The sequence below is a fragment of the Lepidothrix coronata genome, unplaced genomic scaffold (assembly GCF_001604755.1).
Source record: "Lepidothrix coronata isolate B3197 unplaced genomic scaffold, Lepidothrix_coronata-1.0 Scaffold204, whole genome shotgun sequence".
NCBI lineage: Eukaryota > Metazoa > Chordata > Aves > Passeriformes > Pipridae > Lepidothrix > Lepidothrix coronata.
Window position 1 is genome coordinate 1,058,916 of NW_016690384.1, and position 20,581 is coordinate 1,079,496.

Genomic DNA, 20,581 nt, shown 5'->3' on the forward strand with positions numbered 1-20,581 from the left:
TGGAGAGGTGACAGCTGGTATCTTTTGTTACCCACCAGCTTAATTTCACCTTCTGGAAGAATTCAGAGTTTATACAATTTCACCCTTATATAAATGAAAATTCCTTTTTGTTTTCACCCCATTACACTTCCATTTTTCCTCAGGGAACCCTGCTTGGGGGTCTGGGGAGAACATAAGGCGAGAGAGGGATGGTGGGTTATCACATCTGCACCTTTCCCACTGCAAACTTCGTAGAAGCTGCTTTCACCTGTGTGGGAAAAACATGAGGTGCAAGGGGTGTTCCAGGCTGCCCTGTCCCCTTCCTTGTGAAGGGAGAAAAACTGGCCATGATGGTCCTTGTTAGCCCTGTTGGGGTGCCACACAGAGTCCCAGACTGCTGTGGGACTTGGCCAGGGGCTTGGGGACACAAGGCATAATCTTTGGAAGGAGGATCAAATGAGCAGAGTTATTTATTTATTTTTCTTTTTTGCTAACCCCAAACTTACTTCTGCACTTACCAAATGATGTCTGCACTGATATTTAATTTGGGGGTAGCTGAGTGGGGGGATTTGATTTGGTCCCAGGTGCAGTGACCCAGTAGTTTTCAGAAATACCCTGGTTATTATAAGGTTGATGACCCCCCAAAACAGGGCTCCATCTCCCAGAGCACATCATTAATGGCTTTCTTGATTTCAGTGCTGGCTCCCTACCCTGTATTAGGGGCATGGTGACCTCCTTGGGAAGCTCCATGGCTTTGGGTCAGAAAACATCAGGACTGGTAAAACTTTCCCTGTGACCTTCAAAGCAAAGAAGAAACACAGCGCTGAGCTGTGCTGGTGGCTGGCTGTGGGGTCTGGCTCTGAAGGGGGGAAAGGAAAATTGTTTTATTTGGTCTTCCCTGCTGGGGCAAAACCAGGATTTGTGGTTTATTTACACTGGCCCGAGGGCAATCTGGAAGCTCTTTCAGGCTTACTCCTGGAAAATTGTGATTTCTTTCAACTTGGCCCACTGGAAAATTGGGAAGGACAGAGCCCAAACCCCACGTTTTCCATCCCTTTGGGTAAGGGGTCCGGGAGCCAGGGCGGTGTCCAACGACACACAGGTAGGAGGAGCTATTTTGCTGGAGCCGAGTGCTGTGTGGCAGGCGTTACCTCGGATGGAGGGGGGCCGGATGATGCTCCTGTTGCTGAGCCCCTTGGTGGCGGGGAAGTGGAGGTTGGGGATGGCGGCGTAGGCCTGGGGCGCGTAGAACACCGGGGCGCCCAGGTAGGCGGCGGCGGGGTCGTACACGTGCCCAAAAGTGTAGGTGTACTCCCCTGGCAGCACGGGGCCCCTGCCGCCCGTGCCACGCGTGTATCTCACGTAGCTGTCCTTGTCCACCGGCTTGGCCAAAGTCACCTCGATGGGGGACCCGTCCAGCACCTTCCCGGCGGGGAGAGAGCACGGCAGGAGGGTGAGTCTCCAAAGTGCACATGGATTATCCTGCCTAGGGAGGGGGTTTGCTAATGGGATGAGAAAATGAAGGAAACCAGCCCCAGAAATCCCCCAAGTCCCCCTCCCACAGGTAGAAGGCAGCACCGGCTTGGTGTACAGTCTTAGGGTGTTGAGAGTGCCCATCCCCGCCCCCTTAACTGAACCTGCACAGCCTTCCAAAGGCTTCACTTCCCTGCCAAGGAGCTGGTAAGCCAGTGAGATTCCATGTGCTCCTGCGGGGAACAGCAGTAGCACTAAGAATAGGAGCAGGGTTAACACCTCCTTGGGAGCAGCCCCGGCACTGCAGCGCCGGGAATTACAGGCGGCGCAACAGGGACTAAATCCGGCACCCCCCCTGCAAACCTTCATCTGAACTGGGAGCAGATGTTCTGGGCTGACCTTGTTTGTCCCAGTTTGCCATTCACACGCTGCCCTGCGAGTGTTTTTGTTGGCAGACGTGGAACAAGGATGTGAGTGCGAGCCAAGGGAGCCCAAACCCCCTCTTTTGCTAGTTCTTCTTGCAGCTTCCTCTGCTTTCCGCCCCCCCCCCCCCCTTTTTCTGAGCAGTGAACTAGAGTCTGAGCTGGGCAAACATTTAGCACGAATACAGGCAGCCAAAATGAATAGTTTGTGTACATCAGAGCTGCAGAAAAACAGATTCAGGAGTATAAAAGCAGCCTGCAAAGAGAAAACAGGGATGACACCTCCAGGAGGTTTTTGTAGCTGATAAATCAGGAAGCTTTGTTTCAGTGTGTGTAATATAATGTACCCAAGCTCCAGGAATTAGTATTTACCTTCCCATTCAATGCTTTCATAGCTTCCACAGCATGTTCTCTCTTATTGAAGTGCACAAAGGCGTAGTCTCTAATTTTCTTTACTCTCTCCACCGCACCTGTAGAAAACGTTGGAGTATTAGTAGGAAATGGGGTTTAATTGGAGAATACAGGTCTGAAAGAGCAGCTGTGTCAGGTTATGAGCCCTGGGAGAGCAAAGGGTAAAAGAACAAGAACAAGAGGATACCTCTTAGGAGGTATAAGGCATAGGAAAGTAAATATAGAATGGTTATAGTATTTCAAGACACACTAGAAGGGTTTGGGAGCAGACAGCAGTTTCCCTTTAAACTGGAGTGGTTTTCTCCTGTCCAAAGTGCTCTGTTGGACCCTACCTTTGGTCCTGTGTCTCCCTTCTGTGACAGACCACTAAACTGGCTGAGCAGGGCTTGCACCAGCTACAAGAAACATCACCCTGTGATCCCATCTCCATGGTTTCCTGCATGCATGGTGCTTGGAGGCAGCTTCAGGGAAGCTGATGCTCCTGCCATAAAACAACGAGGCTTTTCTCTTACTCATCAACTCAGGATGTTCAGCAAGAAGGAACAGCCAGTCCTGCCTGGGACAGAGCAGCCCCAGGCACAGGGACGGGCTGGGGCTGAAGGGACAGCAGGTCTCTTGCTAAGAAACAGCCTTTCCTGTGTCAGTGGGGATTCCCTGGATGCCCCAAATGGCCTGGACATGGCCCCAGTCAGCCTCTCCAGCTGAGGTGCTGGCCCTTCTGGGAGCGGGCTTGGGCTGGAGACCCCCACCCTGGTGCCTCCAGCCTGAGTCCTTCTTACACCTGTGTGATCACCCAAAATAATTCAAATGTAAATGGCTTCTTGTTCTTCACTTCTGCATCTTCCCTCTAGAGCTTTCCCTTTCCCTTGTCAGCTGCTCTGCCCTTGGGCACTTGTCGGCACTGAGATGCTCAGCACTGAGAGGTTTGTCTCCAAAATAACTCCACCAGTCCCCTTCCCCATGGCCACAACCTTTAGACACCTGCCCTCTCTTTAATTGTTCATGTTCCCTGCTCCTGCAGCTTGGGGAGCACATCATCAACCAGCCCAGCCTCCAAAAGTACCACCTCCAAACACATCCTTTGGAAACTCGGCTCAGGGATGCTCAACAACTCTCCCCTTGGCTTCTTACCTTTTAAAGCCAAACAGGGGCACAGGGAAATGTCACACTGCCACAAAAACACTTGCCTAGATAAATGCAGGAGAAAATAAATTTCTCTGGTGTTCAGGGGGAGCCATTAGGAGCTGCAGTGGGATAAATGGAGCCTGTCCCAGCCCATAACCTGAGCAGCACTGGAATGGTAAGCAGCACTTTGTGTCCTTCTGGGACAGAAGGTGATTTTTCCAAGCCTGAAGCTATGGGAGTTACATGCTGATGCCTTGTTTACAAGTCGAGGCTTTAATGAACTCGCTGTGTTTTGAAAATCCCCCTTCTGCCTCCCTGGGAGTGTTCCATGACAGGGATCCTCTCCTGAGCCTAAAAGTTTGCTCTTCCCTGCTTCTGCCTCAGCCGGGGCAAAGCAGTGTGATAGCTCCCCTTGGAGAGAACATCCATGGAATGTCGGAGGGGGAGTACTGCCCCCTTCAGAACACTGGGAGAGCACGAGCTGCCTGCTGGAAACTTCAGCAGGGATGAGGAATTTTGCCAGAATCCCCAGGGAGCAAGGGCAGGGCTCTTCGATGAGATGTGTATCTCTATAGAAGTCACCAAGCACTGAATTTGGGACAGATTTAAGGGGTGATACTTGTAGTAAACCACAGTTTAAGATGCATAAGCAGTGTCTGTGGAGCCATAGACGGAATTGCTCTGTCATGGGGACCTCTGGATCATAACTCCTTTGGATCATCTTTTATTGGGTGACTTGGTAATGTCAAAGCAGCTTCTTAATGCCCTGGATCAAATGTAACTTCAGGTGAGTGGTGCTGAAATGTGGCTCAGTGAACAAGGCAGAGAACCAAAGCAGGGGAGGGAATCACTTCACATCCTTGCTGCCTTTTTTGATCCCACTAAAACTGCATTTGCTCTCCCCAAAGCTGAAATTTTTGCTGATCTAATGTACCCACTTTATCCACCAAAATTAAAGGTGTCCATTGAAAAAAAAATAATAATTAAAAAAAAAAATTCCAACACGAGCACTGAAATGATGAAGTGAAAATTAAAGATGATACAGAACTTCTGTTGTTGTACTGGAAAACTTGCCTTAGGAGCAGAGCAGATGACTGTTACCAAAGTGTCAAAGGGGCATAAATGTGTTTCTGGGGAGTGTGAGCTGTTCAGTGCTCAGCAGCAAAACTGGGTAAATAAAAGAAGGAAACAGTTGAGAGAGGGTGATGACATAAATTTAACTCAGGGGTAAAATGGGGTCTCCAGCAGCTTGATGGTGGCTAAAAGTATCAGGCAGAAATGTTGGAAGGACACAAGAAAACCTCGTAAGCTTTGCATTGCAGCCTAGTACAGTAAAAGGCATGTATAGAGCAGACATGAAAAGCTGGTGAAGGAAAAATGAAGCTCTGTAGTGTATTTTAAAAAATTAATAGAAGGAAGTTAATAGGAACGAGATGAAAGGAGATTCACATTGCCAAGCAAAAGTTCCTAATGCCTAATGGACTGTGTGGCTTGGAGAGCTGCAGAAACAGGTTATTTTTACTTTGTTGGTTTTGGGTGGAATTTCCTAAAGCTGGAGCTGCTCAGAAGTAAAATCTCCTTTGAAAGGCAGCAGGATTTTTAGCCCCAACAAATCTACTTGCTTTTTGAAAAAGCCTCACCCTAAGTGCATGTAATATACACCACAAAGGAATATTCTGTTAAAAGATTAATGCTGATTATTCACAAATTTACAGGAGAATTGGGGGGGGAGATGTATGAAAATTACAGAGTTCAGAATTTAGATAGATTAGATAAAAAGGATTTGTATTAAATCATGCTACTTTTATCATTCCTTGCCATAGAAGAATGCTGAAATCACCCAGCTGCTTCACCAGCTCTCTCTTTTTTTTTAAAGAAAGAACTGAAATGATTCCAAATCATTTTTATGACACAGGCATCCCCATGCAGCATTTTGGATCTCTTCCAGTTGCCAATCCCCCAAAAAAGGTTAGCAGTGTCGTTAGCTGGAAAATAAACTGCCCTTAATGGGATGACATGGTGTGCAAGTTGGGTGGGAGCCTTCAGCCTAATGACCATTTTTGTGGCATTACACAGGAACATTTTACAGCAGAGAACCAGCTATTTTTATCTCCTCCTTTGGCATTTTATGACCAGAGAAATATTTCCACTTGCAGAAGCGGCGTTTATTCAGGAGCTGCAGCATCAGGGGGCTCCTACCTGGTTTGATGCTGTTGAACTCCTTTTCTATGGTCTCTTCAGTGGTGGAGAGCATGAGGTTCCTCACATAGAGGATTTTTACTGATGACATGGTGTCTTCATCCACCTCCACCTCTGGCTCTGCCCAGTCCACAGCGATGGGGTGTCCCCAGAGCTGGATCCTTCCTTTAAAGGGATTGGCATGGTCAGTGTTTCAGGCAGGCTCTGGTTCCTCTCACTTCTGCTCAGACACTGTTTTGTGTGCAGTGTGAGCAGCAGAGCAGGCCAAATTCTCCAAACACAACCAGAAAAGCCTTTCTAGCTCCAAGCACTGCTGCTTCATTAACTCATTTCCGAAAGCAGATGGTCACACTTGGAGCCTGCTCCCACCAATGGTTCAGGTGCCTGCAGAAATGCAGCGTCCACAATTGAAAGAAATGGAAATATGGCATCATTCACTAAATTCCACATTCCCTGGAGCGCTCCCTCAAAGGGAACTGTATAAAAATCCCTTTTGGCTGCAAAAGCTTCATTCCTTAGATAACACAAAAAGGGATCCTGAAGTCCTGGCTGGATGAAATGAAACAGCAAAAGCAGGGATGTCTCTGTGTGTGTTTGAATTCCTTTGGACCCCACTGGGTGAAGCTGCAGCAGAAGAAAGGAGGGACACTAAAAAAAACGAGGCATAAACCAAGGTGTGGGTGTGGAGGGTGAGCCCCGGGGCTCTCTGAGCTGTGGATGAGCTGCTGAGGGGCAGAGAACACAAAGAGCAAACAAAGAGGTGGTTAAAGGCGGTGATGTCTGTCCTTATCACACTGAGGTCCATAATCGTCTGCACTGAGCCACCTAATCCCTTAAGTAGCTGCTTGGTCAATTAGTGACGTTTAATATGTATCCGAGAGGGACTTGTCCCAGAGCTGTGGGAATGGCAGTGAGGAGCAGCACCCCGGGCAAGGCACAGGGAGCTCGGGGAGCGATGGTTTCTTCACCTCCCGCCTTCCCCAGGTGGCACCGAGGGGCTGAACGCCGGGGACACAGCCTGGGGCGACGCCTCCGCTCCTCAAGGCTCAACCCTCTGCCCCCTGGGGACGGGCAAAGGCATCCGACAGGAGCATTTCCCTGGATTCAAGGGGAATTTCCCGTGGGTACGTACCTTTGTCTGCACTTTATCTCGGCGTGCGTGTGTATTACAAATGTTGCCATTTTAGATTTTATAATTAAATTAATGGTCAAGTTGGATATATGGTTATGTTGCACTTAGGCAGAATTCAATTGAACTGTTTTATTGATGTTAAATTAGTCAATATATTAAGAAGTGCTGTTGTTGAGTTGAATTAGGTATTGTTACAATTGATAAATCATTTAGATCCAAACCATTCATCCAGTCCATACTAAGTTTGGCAAGGGGGTTCACTCCCTTACTGTTCCCCTCCTTACCCTTTTGCCTCCCAGATAAATCATTCTAGATTGCTTTAATCTGGTTTTTCTTTGTGTGTTTTATCTATTTAGTAAGTAACAGAGTCAACATTGCCATAAAACTTTGTCGTGCCTTTGCAAATTTATGTTAAATCAGCTTTTGTTGATACTCTGCTAGTGATTATTTAAGTGACCTAAACCAATCATTTCCAACAGAGGGGAAAAAGAAAATCCTGCAAAACATTCCTTGCCAGATCTAAAAAGCATCCTACACTGCACCTCTGCTTGGGTAACCCATCTAAGATGGGGTGGGAGCTACAAAATCAGAGGCTGAGGGTAGGATTTGGAGACTCGTTTTTCTGTATTGGAAGTGTAAATGATCAAACTAAATGGAAAGATGCTGCTCCCTCTGAATCCCTCACGAATGAGCCAGGGTCTGTGGAGTGAGGCCGAGCTGATGTTCAGCTTTCAGCACTGCACAGTCTGATTTGAGCCACTGGTGAGCAGAAACAGAGAGATGGGTGCTCGTGGTTATGTGCCCCTTTCTGAACTGCTATTTCCAGCTCAGTAGTGGGAATAATGACCCGGCTGACTTGCAGCAAGGAGCTGAGCTTGGTCCTGCACCAGCCTCTTGCTAAACTTCCACCCTCTTGTTTTAGCCAGGAGACAGGACAAGGTTTTAAATTTTTTTAAGCTCCGTTTTTGAGCATCTCTGTCTCTTCTACAGAGCTCCCTCAAAGAGCAGCGAGGTTCAGACTAAAGGAGGGGTCTTGATAAGGATATTCCACCTCTCATCCATCCAGTGAATGCCCTGGACACACATTTAGCTCTGGCTTGGAACTTTTTTGCAGTTCCTGCCGTATGTTTGGAACATCAGAAGATGTCTGGCTCCTGCTCAGGCCTTTGAAATTCCCAAAAACTGTTTGCTGAGACATCCCCAAATTGGAAATTGCACATGTCTGTTCACGTGTGCCCCTTCCATCTGTCTCGCTGTCTTTGCTCAGGATTTCAAGCGCTCTGTTCCCTCAAGGCTGGTTGGCAGCTGTGGCTCTGCCTGCTCCTGCCTTCCTTCTCCATGGAGAAACCATGGAAGAGTGGTGCTGAAGCACAGACCAGCTGAATGTGCTCCCACAGTCAGGGAGTTCTGCTGAAGTGACGCAGAAAACGCAGAATAAAAGGAAGAATAGTGTGAGATATCCCACAGTATCCAAGAGTATTCAGTGCTCAAATCATGCTCTTTTTTTTTTTTTTCACAGTAAGTAAAAAGGATTTAAATTATGCAGGATGTTTCATGGGCTGTCAGATAGAACAGGTGAAAGAAGGCTGGTGGGTTATGAACAAGTCTCAAACCAGAAGGTTTTTTGGATGCTTTCCCCAGCAAGTGAGCTGGGTTCAACAAAGCAGTGCAGAAGCTGTTGAACATAAGAAAGCAAGAGGAAAGTGGTGAAATTCCTGCAAATGCACTGAATGTTAAGTGACTTCTTCATCTAACACCTGCTAAACCCCTCTCTGCTTCACAGTGGCCTTTGACTGTCCCCCAGCATTAAATTCCATAGACTTATTCTCAACATTGTTTAAAGCAATTCCTCACTCAAAGTTTTCTTCCCACATGGAAAATAACCTGTTTTCTGGAGCATCCTCAGTACTTTCTCAAGACAGAATCCGTTCTCGGGTGCTTTCCTGAGTGATTCCCTCAGAGAGGCCACAACAGAGGCTGTATTTTATGTATAACCCAACTATAACCACAGGATAAAACACACCCTCCAGCAGAGCTGTCTGGATACACGCAGCCCAGATCCATCCAGCTGTGTTTTAACAAACTCAAGCTCCTGAGTGCCCAGCGTGGATAATCAGCGCGGTGCTCCCCCGGGAGCTGCAGAGAATCGCCCCCCCTGCACGGCGCGAGGTGCCCCCCGAACCAAACCCTTCCCTCTGTGCTGACCTGGGAGCAGTTTCCTCCTGGCCATGGCTGCTGCCCGGTGGCTTTCGTACTCCACGAAGGCAAAGCCCCTGTTCTTGGTCTTGTCGGCGGCGCTGGGGTACACGATGACGTCCACCACGCCGTCCGTCACCTTCTTCATCTCCGCCAGGATCTCCTCCCTCTTCTTGGTCTTGGGGATCCCCCCCACGAACAGGCGGCAGTTGTCCACGCTGGCACAGACCCCCAGGAGCCGCCCGTTCCTGAGCACAAACGACACTGCTGGTTTGTCGGGGGCAGAGAGAGGGGAAGGTTAAAACAAACCCCCTCTCTTGTCCCAAAACGCGGGGCCTCCTGCTTCTGAGCCGGGTGTTGTTTCGGATACTCCAGTGGTCTTGCTCAGGGGCTGCCACTCTGCTAAATCTGACATCAGAGTCAGGCAGCACAGTTGAAATGAAGGGTTTGAGGGCAGGGAGAAACCAAAGCAGGATTTTGCTTTTGCTTCCTGGGATTCTCCCTTTTGCTCTTTGCTGCTACCAGGCAGCTGTGCCCACACCCAGGGGTCACAGCACTGACCCTTGTGTTGCCACCCAGTATGAGCCAAGATCTGTTGCATTCATCAGTGACTTGTGGCTTCCCACTCATGACTGGGCCTCACAACTGAGGTTTTGGGGAAAGAAAATCCCTTGTCACGGAGAGACACCCTTTGGGGCCTCACTGATGGCAACTGTTGTACAGATCCCAAAGTAAAAACTTCCTTACACGCACTTTGTTCACCTCTTTGTGGTCAAAGTATCTCTTACATGTCTTGAGAAGTCAAAAACTTATTTAGAGGAGTCTTTGGAACAAGGGAAGGAAGTGGAGGAGGTGGAGGTGGATGAAGCCTGATCCCTAAAACCTTCCAGCCTCTGATACAAATCATATTTCCAGCCCTCTCTGGGATCTGCTCATCCTTAGGGTTGCTAGTAAAGCAGTTCACAACCCATCTTTTTTTATTAAAAACAAAAATGAAAGCCATAAAGTTGCCAGAATGGTTTATCTCAAAAGGCTTTTAAGCAAAGGCATCTACTCATCCCACTTTGAACTGGAAAAAAACAGTAAGTGTGGTTGAAATCAAAACAAAACATATTGATGGGCCCATATGTTGTTGATTTCTGGGTGTTTTGTTCCCAGTTTTTAGTCACAACCATGAGGGCTTTTTCTGTTCCTTTCTATTAGGAAATGTCACTGTTCTGCCAATTGGTTTCCATCCTATTTCAGCATTTTTTGCAATTGCTCTGTCTCCCAAAACACATCCACGGTATCTGTCACAAGAGAGGCTGTGAACAGGAATAAATCAACAACAAACTGCTCAGAGGGGAAGGTGAAACAAACAGCAATGGCTGGGGGAAAGTTAATTTGATCCAAAGCAAAATATTTTTTTCCCGATGTCCTGATGGATTTTTCTGTTGTTGTTGTTTTGTAAGAAATTCCCTGCAAAAGACATTGACTCTGAAGAGTCCTTTGTACCAGGGCAGAAAGCAGCAACTGCACAGGGAGATAAGAGTAGATCTCCTCTCAAAGCTCAGGTATCTAAATAGCTTTGCTCTGGGGATGCGAGGAAAAATATACCTTACACACCACACCAGCTGTCTGTGGTTTAAAGCTGATGTGAAGGTGTTTGCCAGGCTTACCTAATTTCGTAATTATTGAGGGTCTTTATTGCGTTCTTCGCCTCCTGTTTGTTGGAGAAGGTCACAAAGGCATAGCCCCTGTTGTTGCCATTGAAGTCCATCATCATTCTCATTTCATAGATTTTGCCAATCTGCAAACAAGAAAGAAAGAGGTTTGTCGGCAAGGTGGGAGGTGTTTAAAGATCAGAGCTCCCCCAGTCATCTGGGCCAAATCATCACAGAATCCCAGACTAGTTTGGGCTGGAAGGGCCCTTAAAGCTCGTCTCATTTCACCCCCTGCCGTGGGCAGGGACACCTTCCACTAGCCCAGGATGCTCCAAGCCCCGTCCAACCTGGCCTTGAAATCACCTCTGGTTCAACCCTGAAAGGCAGCTCTGACCAGCACCAGCCCCTGCAATGCCTCCACCCTCCAGGAAGTCTCACTTTCTCGCAGAGTGGGATAAGTTCATCTTCGAAGAGGTCTCGGGGCAGTTTCCCGATGAAGATCTCGCAGCCCCTCTCCGGGGGAGGGCCATCCCAGCCCGGTGGGGGTCCTCCGTATTTCCTCTGCCCATTTTCCTGCCATGGAGAGAAAGATATAGATTAGATATATTTAGAGACAGATTTTTAAACATGGATCCCTTCTCAGGGAATGACACTTAGGACACACTGGAGGCAGGCACCCTCCTTCCCTTCAAGGAGCAGCTCTTCCCAGACTCCTCAGAGGTAACGTGGTGTGGAATGGTTGTCCCACTGCCAAATGTGTACCTGGATAACCCAGACAGGCTACTGGGGATGTACTGGGGAAGGGTGTGGTTTGTACTGAGTTTTGCTAAGGAACATTCAACTCAGTTGCTACTTCGGGTGTCCAAGATGGAGATGGTCAGATAATTGCTTGGGAAATGTCTCCCTGGCTCTGGGAGGGGAATCTCTGTGGGCTGTGTGTCAGTTGTGGACTGTGTAACAGAGCACCTGCAACACTTATAACTTGTCATGATTCTTCATCCAATCATGAACATTTATTAACAATGAAATCACCTCTTATTCGGTGACTGATGGAGAGCTTCCTACTCTACAGAGCAAAGAGAAGGTACCAGAAGAGCTGTGTTTGAAAGCAGAAGGACTCTCCAAAACCAGAAGGCATCAGGACCTCAGAAAGAGCCAACAGAGAGGGAAAGGTGGGCATGCAGGGGAAAATCTGGGAGAGAGATGGGAGTGCAGGGGTCCAGCCAGTGAGCCCCGGGCACTGTTGGCATCAGGTTGTGCTGGAGCTGCTCAGTGCCCTTGAAGAGAGACACTTGTGCCAGCAGCTGGGAGAGTGGAGAGGAAGCAGTGCCTGGCACAAGGTGTGGGGAGGACTTGGAGGTGGGCATGGAGATGTGGTGCACCCTGACACCCCCCCTTTCCTGCTCCCAGGAGTGGGGCAGCACTTTCTGTGACTGTGCCAGGGATTTCAGAGGAGGAGGACTGGGCAGAGGAGATGGCAGAGACAGCCCCACGGCAGGGACAGAGCAGGGCCATCGGTGGTGGGTGGCCCTGTGAGGGGCAAAGGGTGACACCTGCCTACCCAGGAGATCCTTCAGGTAGAGGGCAGATCTCGGTCCCCAACAGGTGTGAAGACCAGTCAATATTTCCTCTTTATGGTATGTTTTTGCTAGATGGGTGTGTCTCTGTTCTCCTATTTTTAATCATCTTTCCTGTATTGTTTCATTTTTCTTCCTTTCTTCCTTCTTTCCTTCCTTCCTTCCTTCCTTCCTTCTTTCCTTCCTTCCTTCCCTTTCCTTCCTTCCTGCCTCTCTTCCTTCTTCTGTCCTACCAGAGGAGCTGGGACTCCAGTACTTTTTCTATTTTCAGCTCCCTGGCCATTTCTTTGGTCACTTCCCACTCTGGGATTATTCCAGGCAAGCGAATGCCTGTACAGCTGACTTTGGAGGAAGGCCTAAAGCAGGTCAGCAAACAGAGATCCTTACAGGAAAATAGGAATATACCAGAAGGTCTTTTAGTTTTCTTGACCCTATAACAGGAAGTGTCCAAGGCCAGGTTGGAGCAACCTGGGCTAGTGGAAGGTGTCCCTGCCCATGGCAGGGGGTGGGATGAGATGGGCTTCAAGGTCCCTTCCAACCCAAACCAGTCTGGGATTCTGGGATTCTAAGAAAGCCACAGTAAATATAAGACATAGAGAAGTCATTTATCTTCTGGGTCAGGTACAGTAAAAAGCCACCTCAAGGGCAACAAACCCAGCAGCTGGCCTGGTCTTGGGGCACACCGGATTGAGGGCTCCAGGAAAATGCTTTTTCCCAGGAATCTCGGGTTTTCCTTTGGGCTGTTGTGCCCTCTAGTGCTATGCAAAGCAAGGCAAAGTTCAAGGCCTCCACCTGCCTAAAATTCAGTGGTTTCAGCTACTTCTTCCAGGATGCACAGTCGGTCATATCAGTGCCCAGTGGTTTAGAAAAAGCAGCTCGTTTTGGTGGTGTTAATTGAGAAACACTTCTTCAGGTGGGTTTGGAAGGACGTGCCCAGTCTCCACCTTGGAGGCCACCACAGGAGGCCTTGATCTTGGAGACCTTGAAGACTGAGCTGGGAGCAAACCTTTGGTGTCTGGGCAGGTGAAGCACCTGCCTCACCTGTATCTATACAAAAGGCTGACCTGGTGGTGACGTGCTGGACTTCCCAATTCAGTCCAGCCACGCTCTTCTGAAGCTTTATTGGGTGGGTTTTATTTGCTAAACTACCTCTGCAGCCGTGGCTTTGAGACATCAATCCCAAGCTTCACTTAGCAGTGGTCAGGGCTGGTTTTTTTTATCGTGATTTTTTTAACCATAATCTTGCATTAAGCAATAAATTCCCGGAGGAATAAGATCCTGCTTCATGAAAGACAGCACCTATTCCATGTGGTTAAGGACAGCACACGTGTCAGAGAAAAACAGAGGGAAAAGGAATGAGCCAGGAGCACCTCATGTGCAGATTTCCTGCTCGAGCCCCTGCTGAAGCTCCAGGATGAAGCTGGACACTGCACACAAAAGGATGTGACCATGAATTCCTACCTGGATCAAATTATATCCCGTTCGCTGAATTAAGGCACGGAGGGCGGCTTCTTTCTGTGTGCCGGTCAATCCATCCCCGGATTTTTGATTTGATTCCATTGTGAGTGATTAGCAGCAAAAAATCAGGTTAATTAGGGGTGCTCACTGCAATCAAATTTAAGATAAATTAAATCAATTAATACGGCTCGGAGGAGAAAGTCCACCCTCCTGAGAGAGACAACAGGATCATTCTTCCTAAATCAGTTATTTCTGACATAAAACAACACAAAACAACAGTGACCATGGGGGGAAAAAAAAAGCAAAATTATCCCCCTTGAGCATGAAAGTAAATAGCATTTAAACCCACAGTCAGATTTTGGATAGTGCTCCAGTGAGATGCAGGGGGAATTTGTAACCCACCAGTAGTGCTCGAGTCTTAGGAGGGGGATATAAGTCAAATGCTTAGTCCTGCACTGAGTACGTGATGATGGGTCCTTCAGGCCATTGTATGATGTTGACACTGGAAAGGGAACCTCCTACCAACCATGTCCAGCCCTTTATGAAAAACAAGCCCTTTATGGGTCCAAATTTGACCTATTTTTATTTTTTAAAATGAAGAACATGGGAGAACTTCAGATCTTGTCTGAGTTCAGGGCTTGGGTTCAGATGTTTTGATTCAGAGCTGTAGTTTTAGCTCCTGGCTGATTGTGGAATTTTTTTTTTAAAGTTCTGGATTTGGGTTGAAAACACCATAAAACTGAAATCTGAGTCTGACTCAGGTTCCACTCTGGTAAAGGGGTGTTTGTAAGGCGGACTCACCACCTGTAATTTCAGAATGTCCCGTTTTTCCTGAATGCTGAGATTTGGGCTCGTCCAAAATCCGTTTGGACGTGCCAGACACAGAGAAGGGTCTGCAGGTGCAGTGCTGAGCTTGAGGCCTCGTGGTGATGGGCTGGTGCTGAACACCAGCAAGGGCAAAACCAGGGCTGGGGGGCTGGGGGGACCAAGAACTTTGTAGCAGGAAACCCCTAAACTGTGTCATCCAGAATGGTTGTTTTGCCTTAAATTGCTTTTAACTGTAGAAAGGTGGAGGCAAGGCAAGGTGATAACTCCTGGGATTGCTGGGAGAGCAAACAGGGCCAAAAGGGGCTCAGGGGGATGTCCTGGGGAGGAGGGGAATGGGACAGACAGCCTGTGACCCTCCCCTGGCACAGGGATGGGGAAGGGCATGGGATGGTGGTGGGGATGCTGGGTGGAGGAGAAGGGAAATCCAGAGAAACAGAAAAGTGGAAGGAAGATGGATTGCTGTGGCCACACCCAAATTTTAGGGAAAAGACATGAAAGAATCCCACTGTACAGCAGGTGTCTTGGTGCACATAACATGGGCATTGCACATAAGGAAATGCAGGCAAAGAAGGGCAATATATCCAGCTGTGGCAGAATTCCTGAGTGCGTCACAATGCTGTGGAAGTAACAGAAAAACCCTTTTCCAGGAAGCAGCTGTTTCACACCAAACACTTCTATTAACTAACACATGCTGCTTTGGGGGCTCCTTGAGGGGAAAGGTAAGGTTTGGGGCAGGCCACTTTGCCTTTGGACATTCCTTGCTCTATGCTCCTATGGCTTTGGATCCTGGAGGACTTAAAGAGGTGCTTTAAACTTAAGTAGATGGATTATTCTCAGTGCCAAAAATGGGTGTTTGGAGGATCTCAGCCTTGTCTCACTCAGGCCACACTGAGCTCCAGAGGCTGTGACTCAAACACTTGGAAACAGAGACACCTCCGAAATGCCAGATTTTGGAGCTATTTATTGTGGAGCTTTGCAAGATCCTTCTGATTTTACTTGATTTTTCCCACGCTCCCACGTTCTCCAGTGTTTTGATTACCACCAATGTGCAGGGGCTGGGAGGTGAATGGCTCAATGCAATAGCTCTCTCCCGTCTCTAATTCCCAAACGAGTGTTTTCTGGAGCAACTGCAACCCAATTATAGGTTCGTTTTGCCCTTGCTGAGGGTGGCAGCAAAACCCCATCGGTGCTCGTGGTACCTGTGCCTGCCACCTCCTCCGGAGCTGGCACGGCACGGGGCAGGATTAGCACACTGCCGTGCACAAACCAGCTGGATCCTTTCCCAGCCTGCTTAAGAAGGAGAAAGTGATCGTTAAAAAAAAAAAAAACAGTTAAAATCCAGATTGGTTTTGCATCCTGCCCTGCCTGGGCAGACACACCCTGAATGAGCCCTCTGGAGCAAAGCCGCGAATTCGGCCCCTGCGATTTTTGCTTTTGCTGCATCCCGGTGTCGTCAGGGGGCTGAGGGATCAGAACGGGGTAAATCTGCACAGTGCCCCACGGGTCTCTGTCAGCCCTCAGGGCTGGACTCGAGCCATCCTCACGCACCTCAAGGCTGGGGCTCAAAAGGGGCGGCTGCTCCGTGCAGGTTTCTCTTGGATTTAACCAGATTTTTCCTTCTCTCCCGGGTGTATCGGTGCTGCAGCCCCGGAGGCTGCCCCGGCGGTCGGAGCACCGGGAAGGCAGCGGGATGCCTGCAGCCGGCGGGCACAGCATCCTCTCCGTGCCGGGAAAGCGGCTGGACCGCAGCCAGGCAAAACCTCGGCGGCTTTCCACGGCGGGTGAGCTTCCCAGCCTGCCCCCAGCCGTGACCTACATAGCTGAGGAACGCAAGAGCCTTTTTCCTCCTCCCTCCCCCCTCAAAGTGTAGTTTCCCGCTGCACTTGCAGGCCGGGTGGCTGCACGGCTGCAGCTTGGAATGCATTTGCATGTGGAGCCTGAAATGCCAGACATCTCCATAGCTCTTCCCCCGGGAGCAGCGATTTCCAGCAACGTCTCACTCCCGGGGATGGTTTAACGCTGAGCACTGAGCACAGGCTGCAGGGCTGGGGATGGGTGGGAAGAGAGCATCTCCCTGGCTGATGCATTTGCAGCAGGAACAATATCCCTCTGGCTCCTGCCTTCTGAGATAAGACAGGCGAGCTCTTCTGGGCTCTTCTCACAAGGCATCCTGCAAACATTTCAGTCTCTAGACAAGCATGTCTAGACATTGGGGTGCTCCAGGACACGATGAAGCAATCCACGAGGGATGAGGGAGCAAGAGCACTCAAGGTTGCATAAAGTTTTGATCACAGCCTCTGCAAAATGTGGTGTCTTGGGGGTGTGTAAACGATGATCTGGGCCTTAATCCGTGCCTGGTGCTTCTACATGCTCCTGCAGAAAGCCCAGGCTGACCCAGGGAAACAGCTCTTTCGTGTGTAAGAGGTGGAGGATCCCCATCCCCGGGGTGGCCAGACCTGCCTGTCACAACTGTGGCATCAGTCCTGCTGGAAGTGGGATTCAGCTGGAGACCCCCAGCCCAGGGCACCTCCAGCCTGAGTTACTCTGCAAGCCTCCACTCCTCCTTCAACAGGAGGCCAGGACTGGACAAGGCTGCACGCTCAGGGCTTGGACATGCACACAGACAACCTCTTGAGAACAGGTTTGTAGCACCACTCTTGGAAATTAGGTCACTCCTGCTAATTACCAGCCCAAAGTCATACACAAGTAATTTATAAACTTCATTTCTAAAGAGCTTTCTTCCATCAGTGGGGTTCTTCTGGGATGGAAACAGAAAACACACCTCTCTTTTATCAAGAGCTACAAATCCCGATACAATGAACCCCAAGCACAGCAAAACAGGATTTTCACCCCCAATATTCCAAGTGCTTCTGCTTTCCCCCTTCTCTCCTACCTCCCCTGCCTAAGGACATCTAAACACCTTTTCGAGCAGGGCACTTTTCCACCTCTTTCACCCGTATCACAGGATCATGGACTCATTTAGATTGGAAAAGCCCTCCAGGATCATCAAGTCCAACCGTTCCCCCTCACTACCACGTCCAGCACTAACCCACGTCCCTAAGAGCCACTTCTCCACTTGCCCATCAGTGCATCCAGACTATTTCCAGGACACAAGTCACGGTGGGATGTTTTATTTCTGAAACTGGTGGGATTTCAGCACTTTCCCTTAATTCCAGCCCTCAGCCTCAGCCCTTGCAGTGCTGCCAGTGTACTGGGATATTTTTTTGTACCTTAAGGGTAAGGGAGGAGAGCTGCTGTCACCCGGGGGAAACACGACTACTTTCTCTCCTTCTTTGTTCCCTGGGCCATGAATCAATTAGCAAATCCACCCTCACAGTGGGAAAACCCCCCTTGCATGGCTGCTGATGGAAAGTGTGAATGACTGCAGCAAATTAAGGCAGTGTTTTTAACACTGTTTTTAAAAAAGAATCAAGCCAAGCACACTTAGTAGAAATAATTGTTCTGGAAATCAACCAATTTCAGGGGCTTGCCCTTAAAATGGATTGTTATTAAGAAGGGCCACCAGCTAAACAGAAAAGAAAAAAGTGCAGGGAGGGAGGTTGCATTTTTTTCAGATGTTTATATTGAAATTAACACCTTTGGAAGTGCAAATTGTCCTGGAGTTTCCTATTTCACCTTCAATTTTGATGAAGTTTTGACAATGCTACCAAGTTATCACGGTCACAGAATCAAGTGCTATTAGAAAAGGAAGGAGCTGCTTTTACCTGAAATCAGAGCATCACTGAGTTTGATTTTCCTCTCTCCACTGAACACTCTCATTTATTTTAGGTTTCTACTAAAGCTCTAAAATGCCAAGGCACTTTTATGCCTTGCAAATCTCACACCAACAAGAAACAAAACTATTATAATACTGCTTCACCTCTCCATGGTTACTTGCACACATGGTTTCCTTACCAGCTGCCACAGGCAGATCCCACAGCTTTGCTCCATCCATCCAGGAGCAAGATGAATCCAGCTTTTACCCCCAAAATGTGCATTTTACTTCACTTTTGGGTTAGTTGCTTGGAAAAGTGGGGGGTTTGTTTCCTCCTCCAAGGGATGGCTCCCATGCCAGGATTTTTGCTGAGGGGAGGAAAGGTGGTATTTGAGGCCAGAGCCTGCCCCTTGGCAGCCCTTTCGGGGAAACCTGGTTACTGTTTCCATGAATGAGATAATGAAACCCTGTTTATCCTGCAGGGATCGATACACCTTCGTGTCTGAACGTGTTGAGTCACTTGGACACATCTCATGAAGGCTGTTTTGTGCTGGTACCCCCCCGGTGCAGTTGCTCCTCATGAGGAATAACAACCTCTGGAAACACTGGATAATTATATTCACTCTTTACCCATAATAACCCAAACTGGAGGAACTGTTTTCCTTTAGCTTATCAAGGTTTTGAGGGTTTTTTCCCTCCCTCCGGGCTCCAAGCAATATATATTCATTTATATACATAGATAAACACTAAACATACGGAATTTTCTTCCCCAAACCAGACACTCGAAGCTTCATGAGCTGACCCCAGCTCTTTGCTGTTGTGAGACGCTGCAGGACGGAGTCTGATTGAGCAATGGGGCACGAGGCTTTTGTCCCTTTGCTTTTCCAGGGCATAGGGTTGTTTTCCAGCTCAGGGGGTTCCACAGAAGGTGGGAACTCACAGGTATTTGCAGGAAAGCAGCATAAACCAGAAGCAATGTGAAAGCTCTTCACCCTTTGCAGCACACGAGCCTTGAGAAAACATTTCACACGCAAACCAGCAAATTCTTTGCTCGGGCCCTTTTCCCTGGGATTCACCTTCTCCCTTGGAAACACCTTTCCTCCTGCACACAGCTTTGGCAGCTCTGTCACCACACGCACACAAAACGCCCCAAAAAGTCCTCTCTGAGGACGAAGAGCAGCTGATGCCCAGCCCAGCCTCCCTCCCTCCTGTTTTATTTGCAGTATCATGTGCCGGGTACTTTGAAACCAGCCTTGCTCCCGTGCCTGCTCCCACCCGGAGCTGCTGTTTCACCGAGGGAAAGAGTTTAAGACAGGCATTCTGTGCTGGTTTGAGGGGATTAGGGAAAACTGAGGGTTTCTTAGGACCAGCGATCGCCTTCGCTCCGGGGACTGACCTTTTGCAAAGAGGAGGAGGAGTGAGAGGTCGGCTGGGAATATCTCTAATGATTAGCCCCGGAAAGTTGCGCTTTAACAGATCGAGCCCGAATTGCGGCGGGGAAAACCCTTCCTCCTCCCTCCGCCTCGTCTGCCTTCGCTTTTCTGGCAACCGCCAGAAAACCGCGGTCAGAGGGAGGAAAGCAGGGGAAAAACAGCTCTTTGCCGCTGCTGCCAGGCAGAAGCTGTGCCGGGGCGCGCAGGGAGCCCCGCTCTCCCCACCCGGGTCAGCACCAGACCGAACCGAGCGGTGCGGGGCTGTGCCGGTGCGAGGGTCCGGCCCCCCAGCCCAGCCCTGCTGGTGTCAGGCAGCCCCCGAAGCACGGATCCGATGGTGGGGCACTGCCAGGGGGTGGAAGGCACACGGCGGAGCCGCTCCTTCCCCATCCCAGCTAACAGCCCCGTTCCGCGGGGGCCCCGGTGCCCACACCCCAAAACCCGCGGGCGGAACGCGCGGCCACGTACCTGAGCAATTTTGGAGATCACCACCCGGGAAAGAGGTCTCCTTGATTATGGAGAGTTTGCGACGTGTCACTCCGGTTATTCCCCAATCATCATATCAAACTCCAAAGGTTCAGCAGCCCCGGGGCTGGTTTACAGTCCCCGGGGTTAAACGTTAACCTGCTCTATCTCCCGGCTCCCTGCAGGCCTTTGACCAGAGAGCTGGGTCAGCGCTGCCCCACGGCACCTACCCAGGCCCGGGGTTTGGTAAATAAACCCAAAGGATTCAAGTCAGGTCCAGCTTAAGGGCTGGCCCTGCACTACCATTTGGACACTGTGCCTTTCCCAGCGGATCCGCTCTCAGCAGAGATTCTGGGAGAAGGGACACAGCCTTGTGCCAGTCCCGGCTTCAACAGCAGGTTCTGGTTGCTGGAGGAAGATGGCAAGAGCAAGAAATCTTCTTGCTGGTGGGTTTGCAGAACTGGCTGTGAAAACATCACCCAAGCAAAGGCTGAGTGAGCTCCCGGCAAAGAAAACCAGTGCATG

At 49.3% G+C, this 20,581-nt stretch overlaps 1 protein-coding gene across 4 annotated transcripts in view; it reads right to left on the reverse strand.

Annotated features, from left to right (window-relative positions):
• A1CF (APOBEC1 complementation factor) overlaps positions 1-20,176 on the reverse strand; it is a 29,023-nt gene extending 8,847 nt beyond the window's left edge. For 3 of the 4 annotated variants that reach the window (XM_017832730.1, XM_017832729.1, XM_017832731.1), the window contains exons 1-8: positions 20,060-20,176; positions 13,619-13,762; positions 11,019-11,153; positions 10,596-10,726; positions 8,947-9,185; positions 5,610-5,774; positions 2,247-2,344; positions 1,131-1,401 (exon numbers count right to left, since the gene is read on the reverse strand). In XM_017832730.1, coding sequence (XP_017688219.1) covers positions 1,131-1,401; positions 2,247-2,344; positions 5,610-5,774; positions 8,947-9,185; positions 10,596-10,726; positions 11,019-11,153; positions 13,619-13,717 — 1,138 coding nt within the window. In that variant the 5' untranslated portion in view covers positions 13,718-13,762; positions 20,060-20,176. The remainder of the gene's footprint in view (positions 1-1,130; positions 1,402-2,246; positions 2,345-5,609; positions 5,775-8,946; positions 9,186-10,595; positions 10,727-11,018; positions 11,154-13,618; positions 13,763-20,059) is intronic. The other variant, XM_017832732.1, reaches the window with a different exon arrangement.
• Positions 20,177-20,581: the final 405 nt, after the last annotated feature.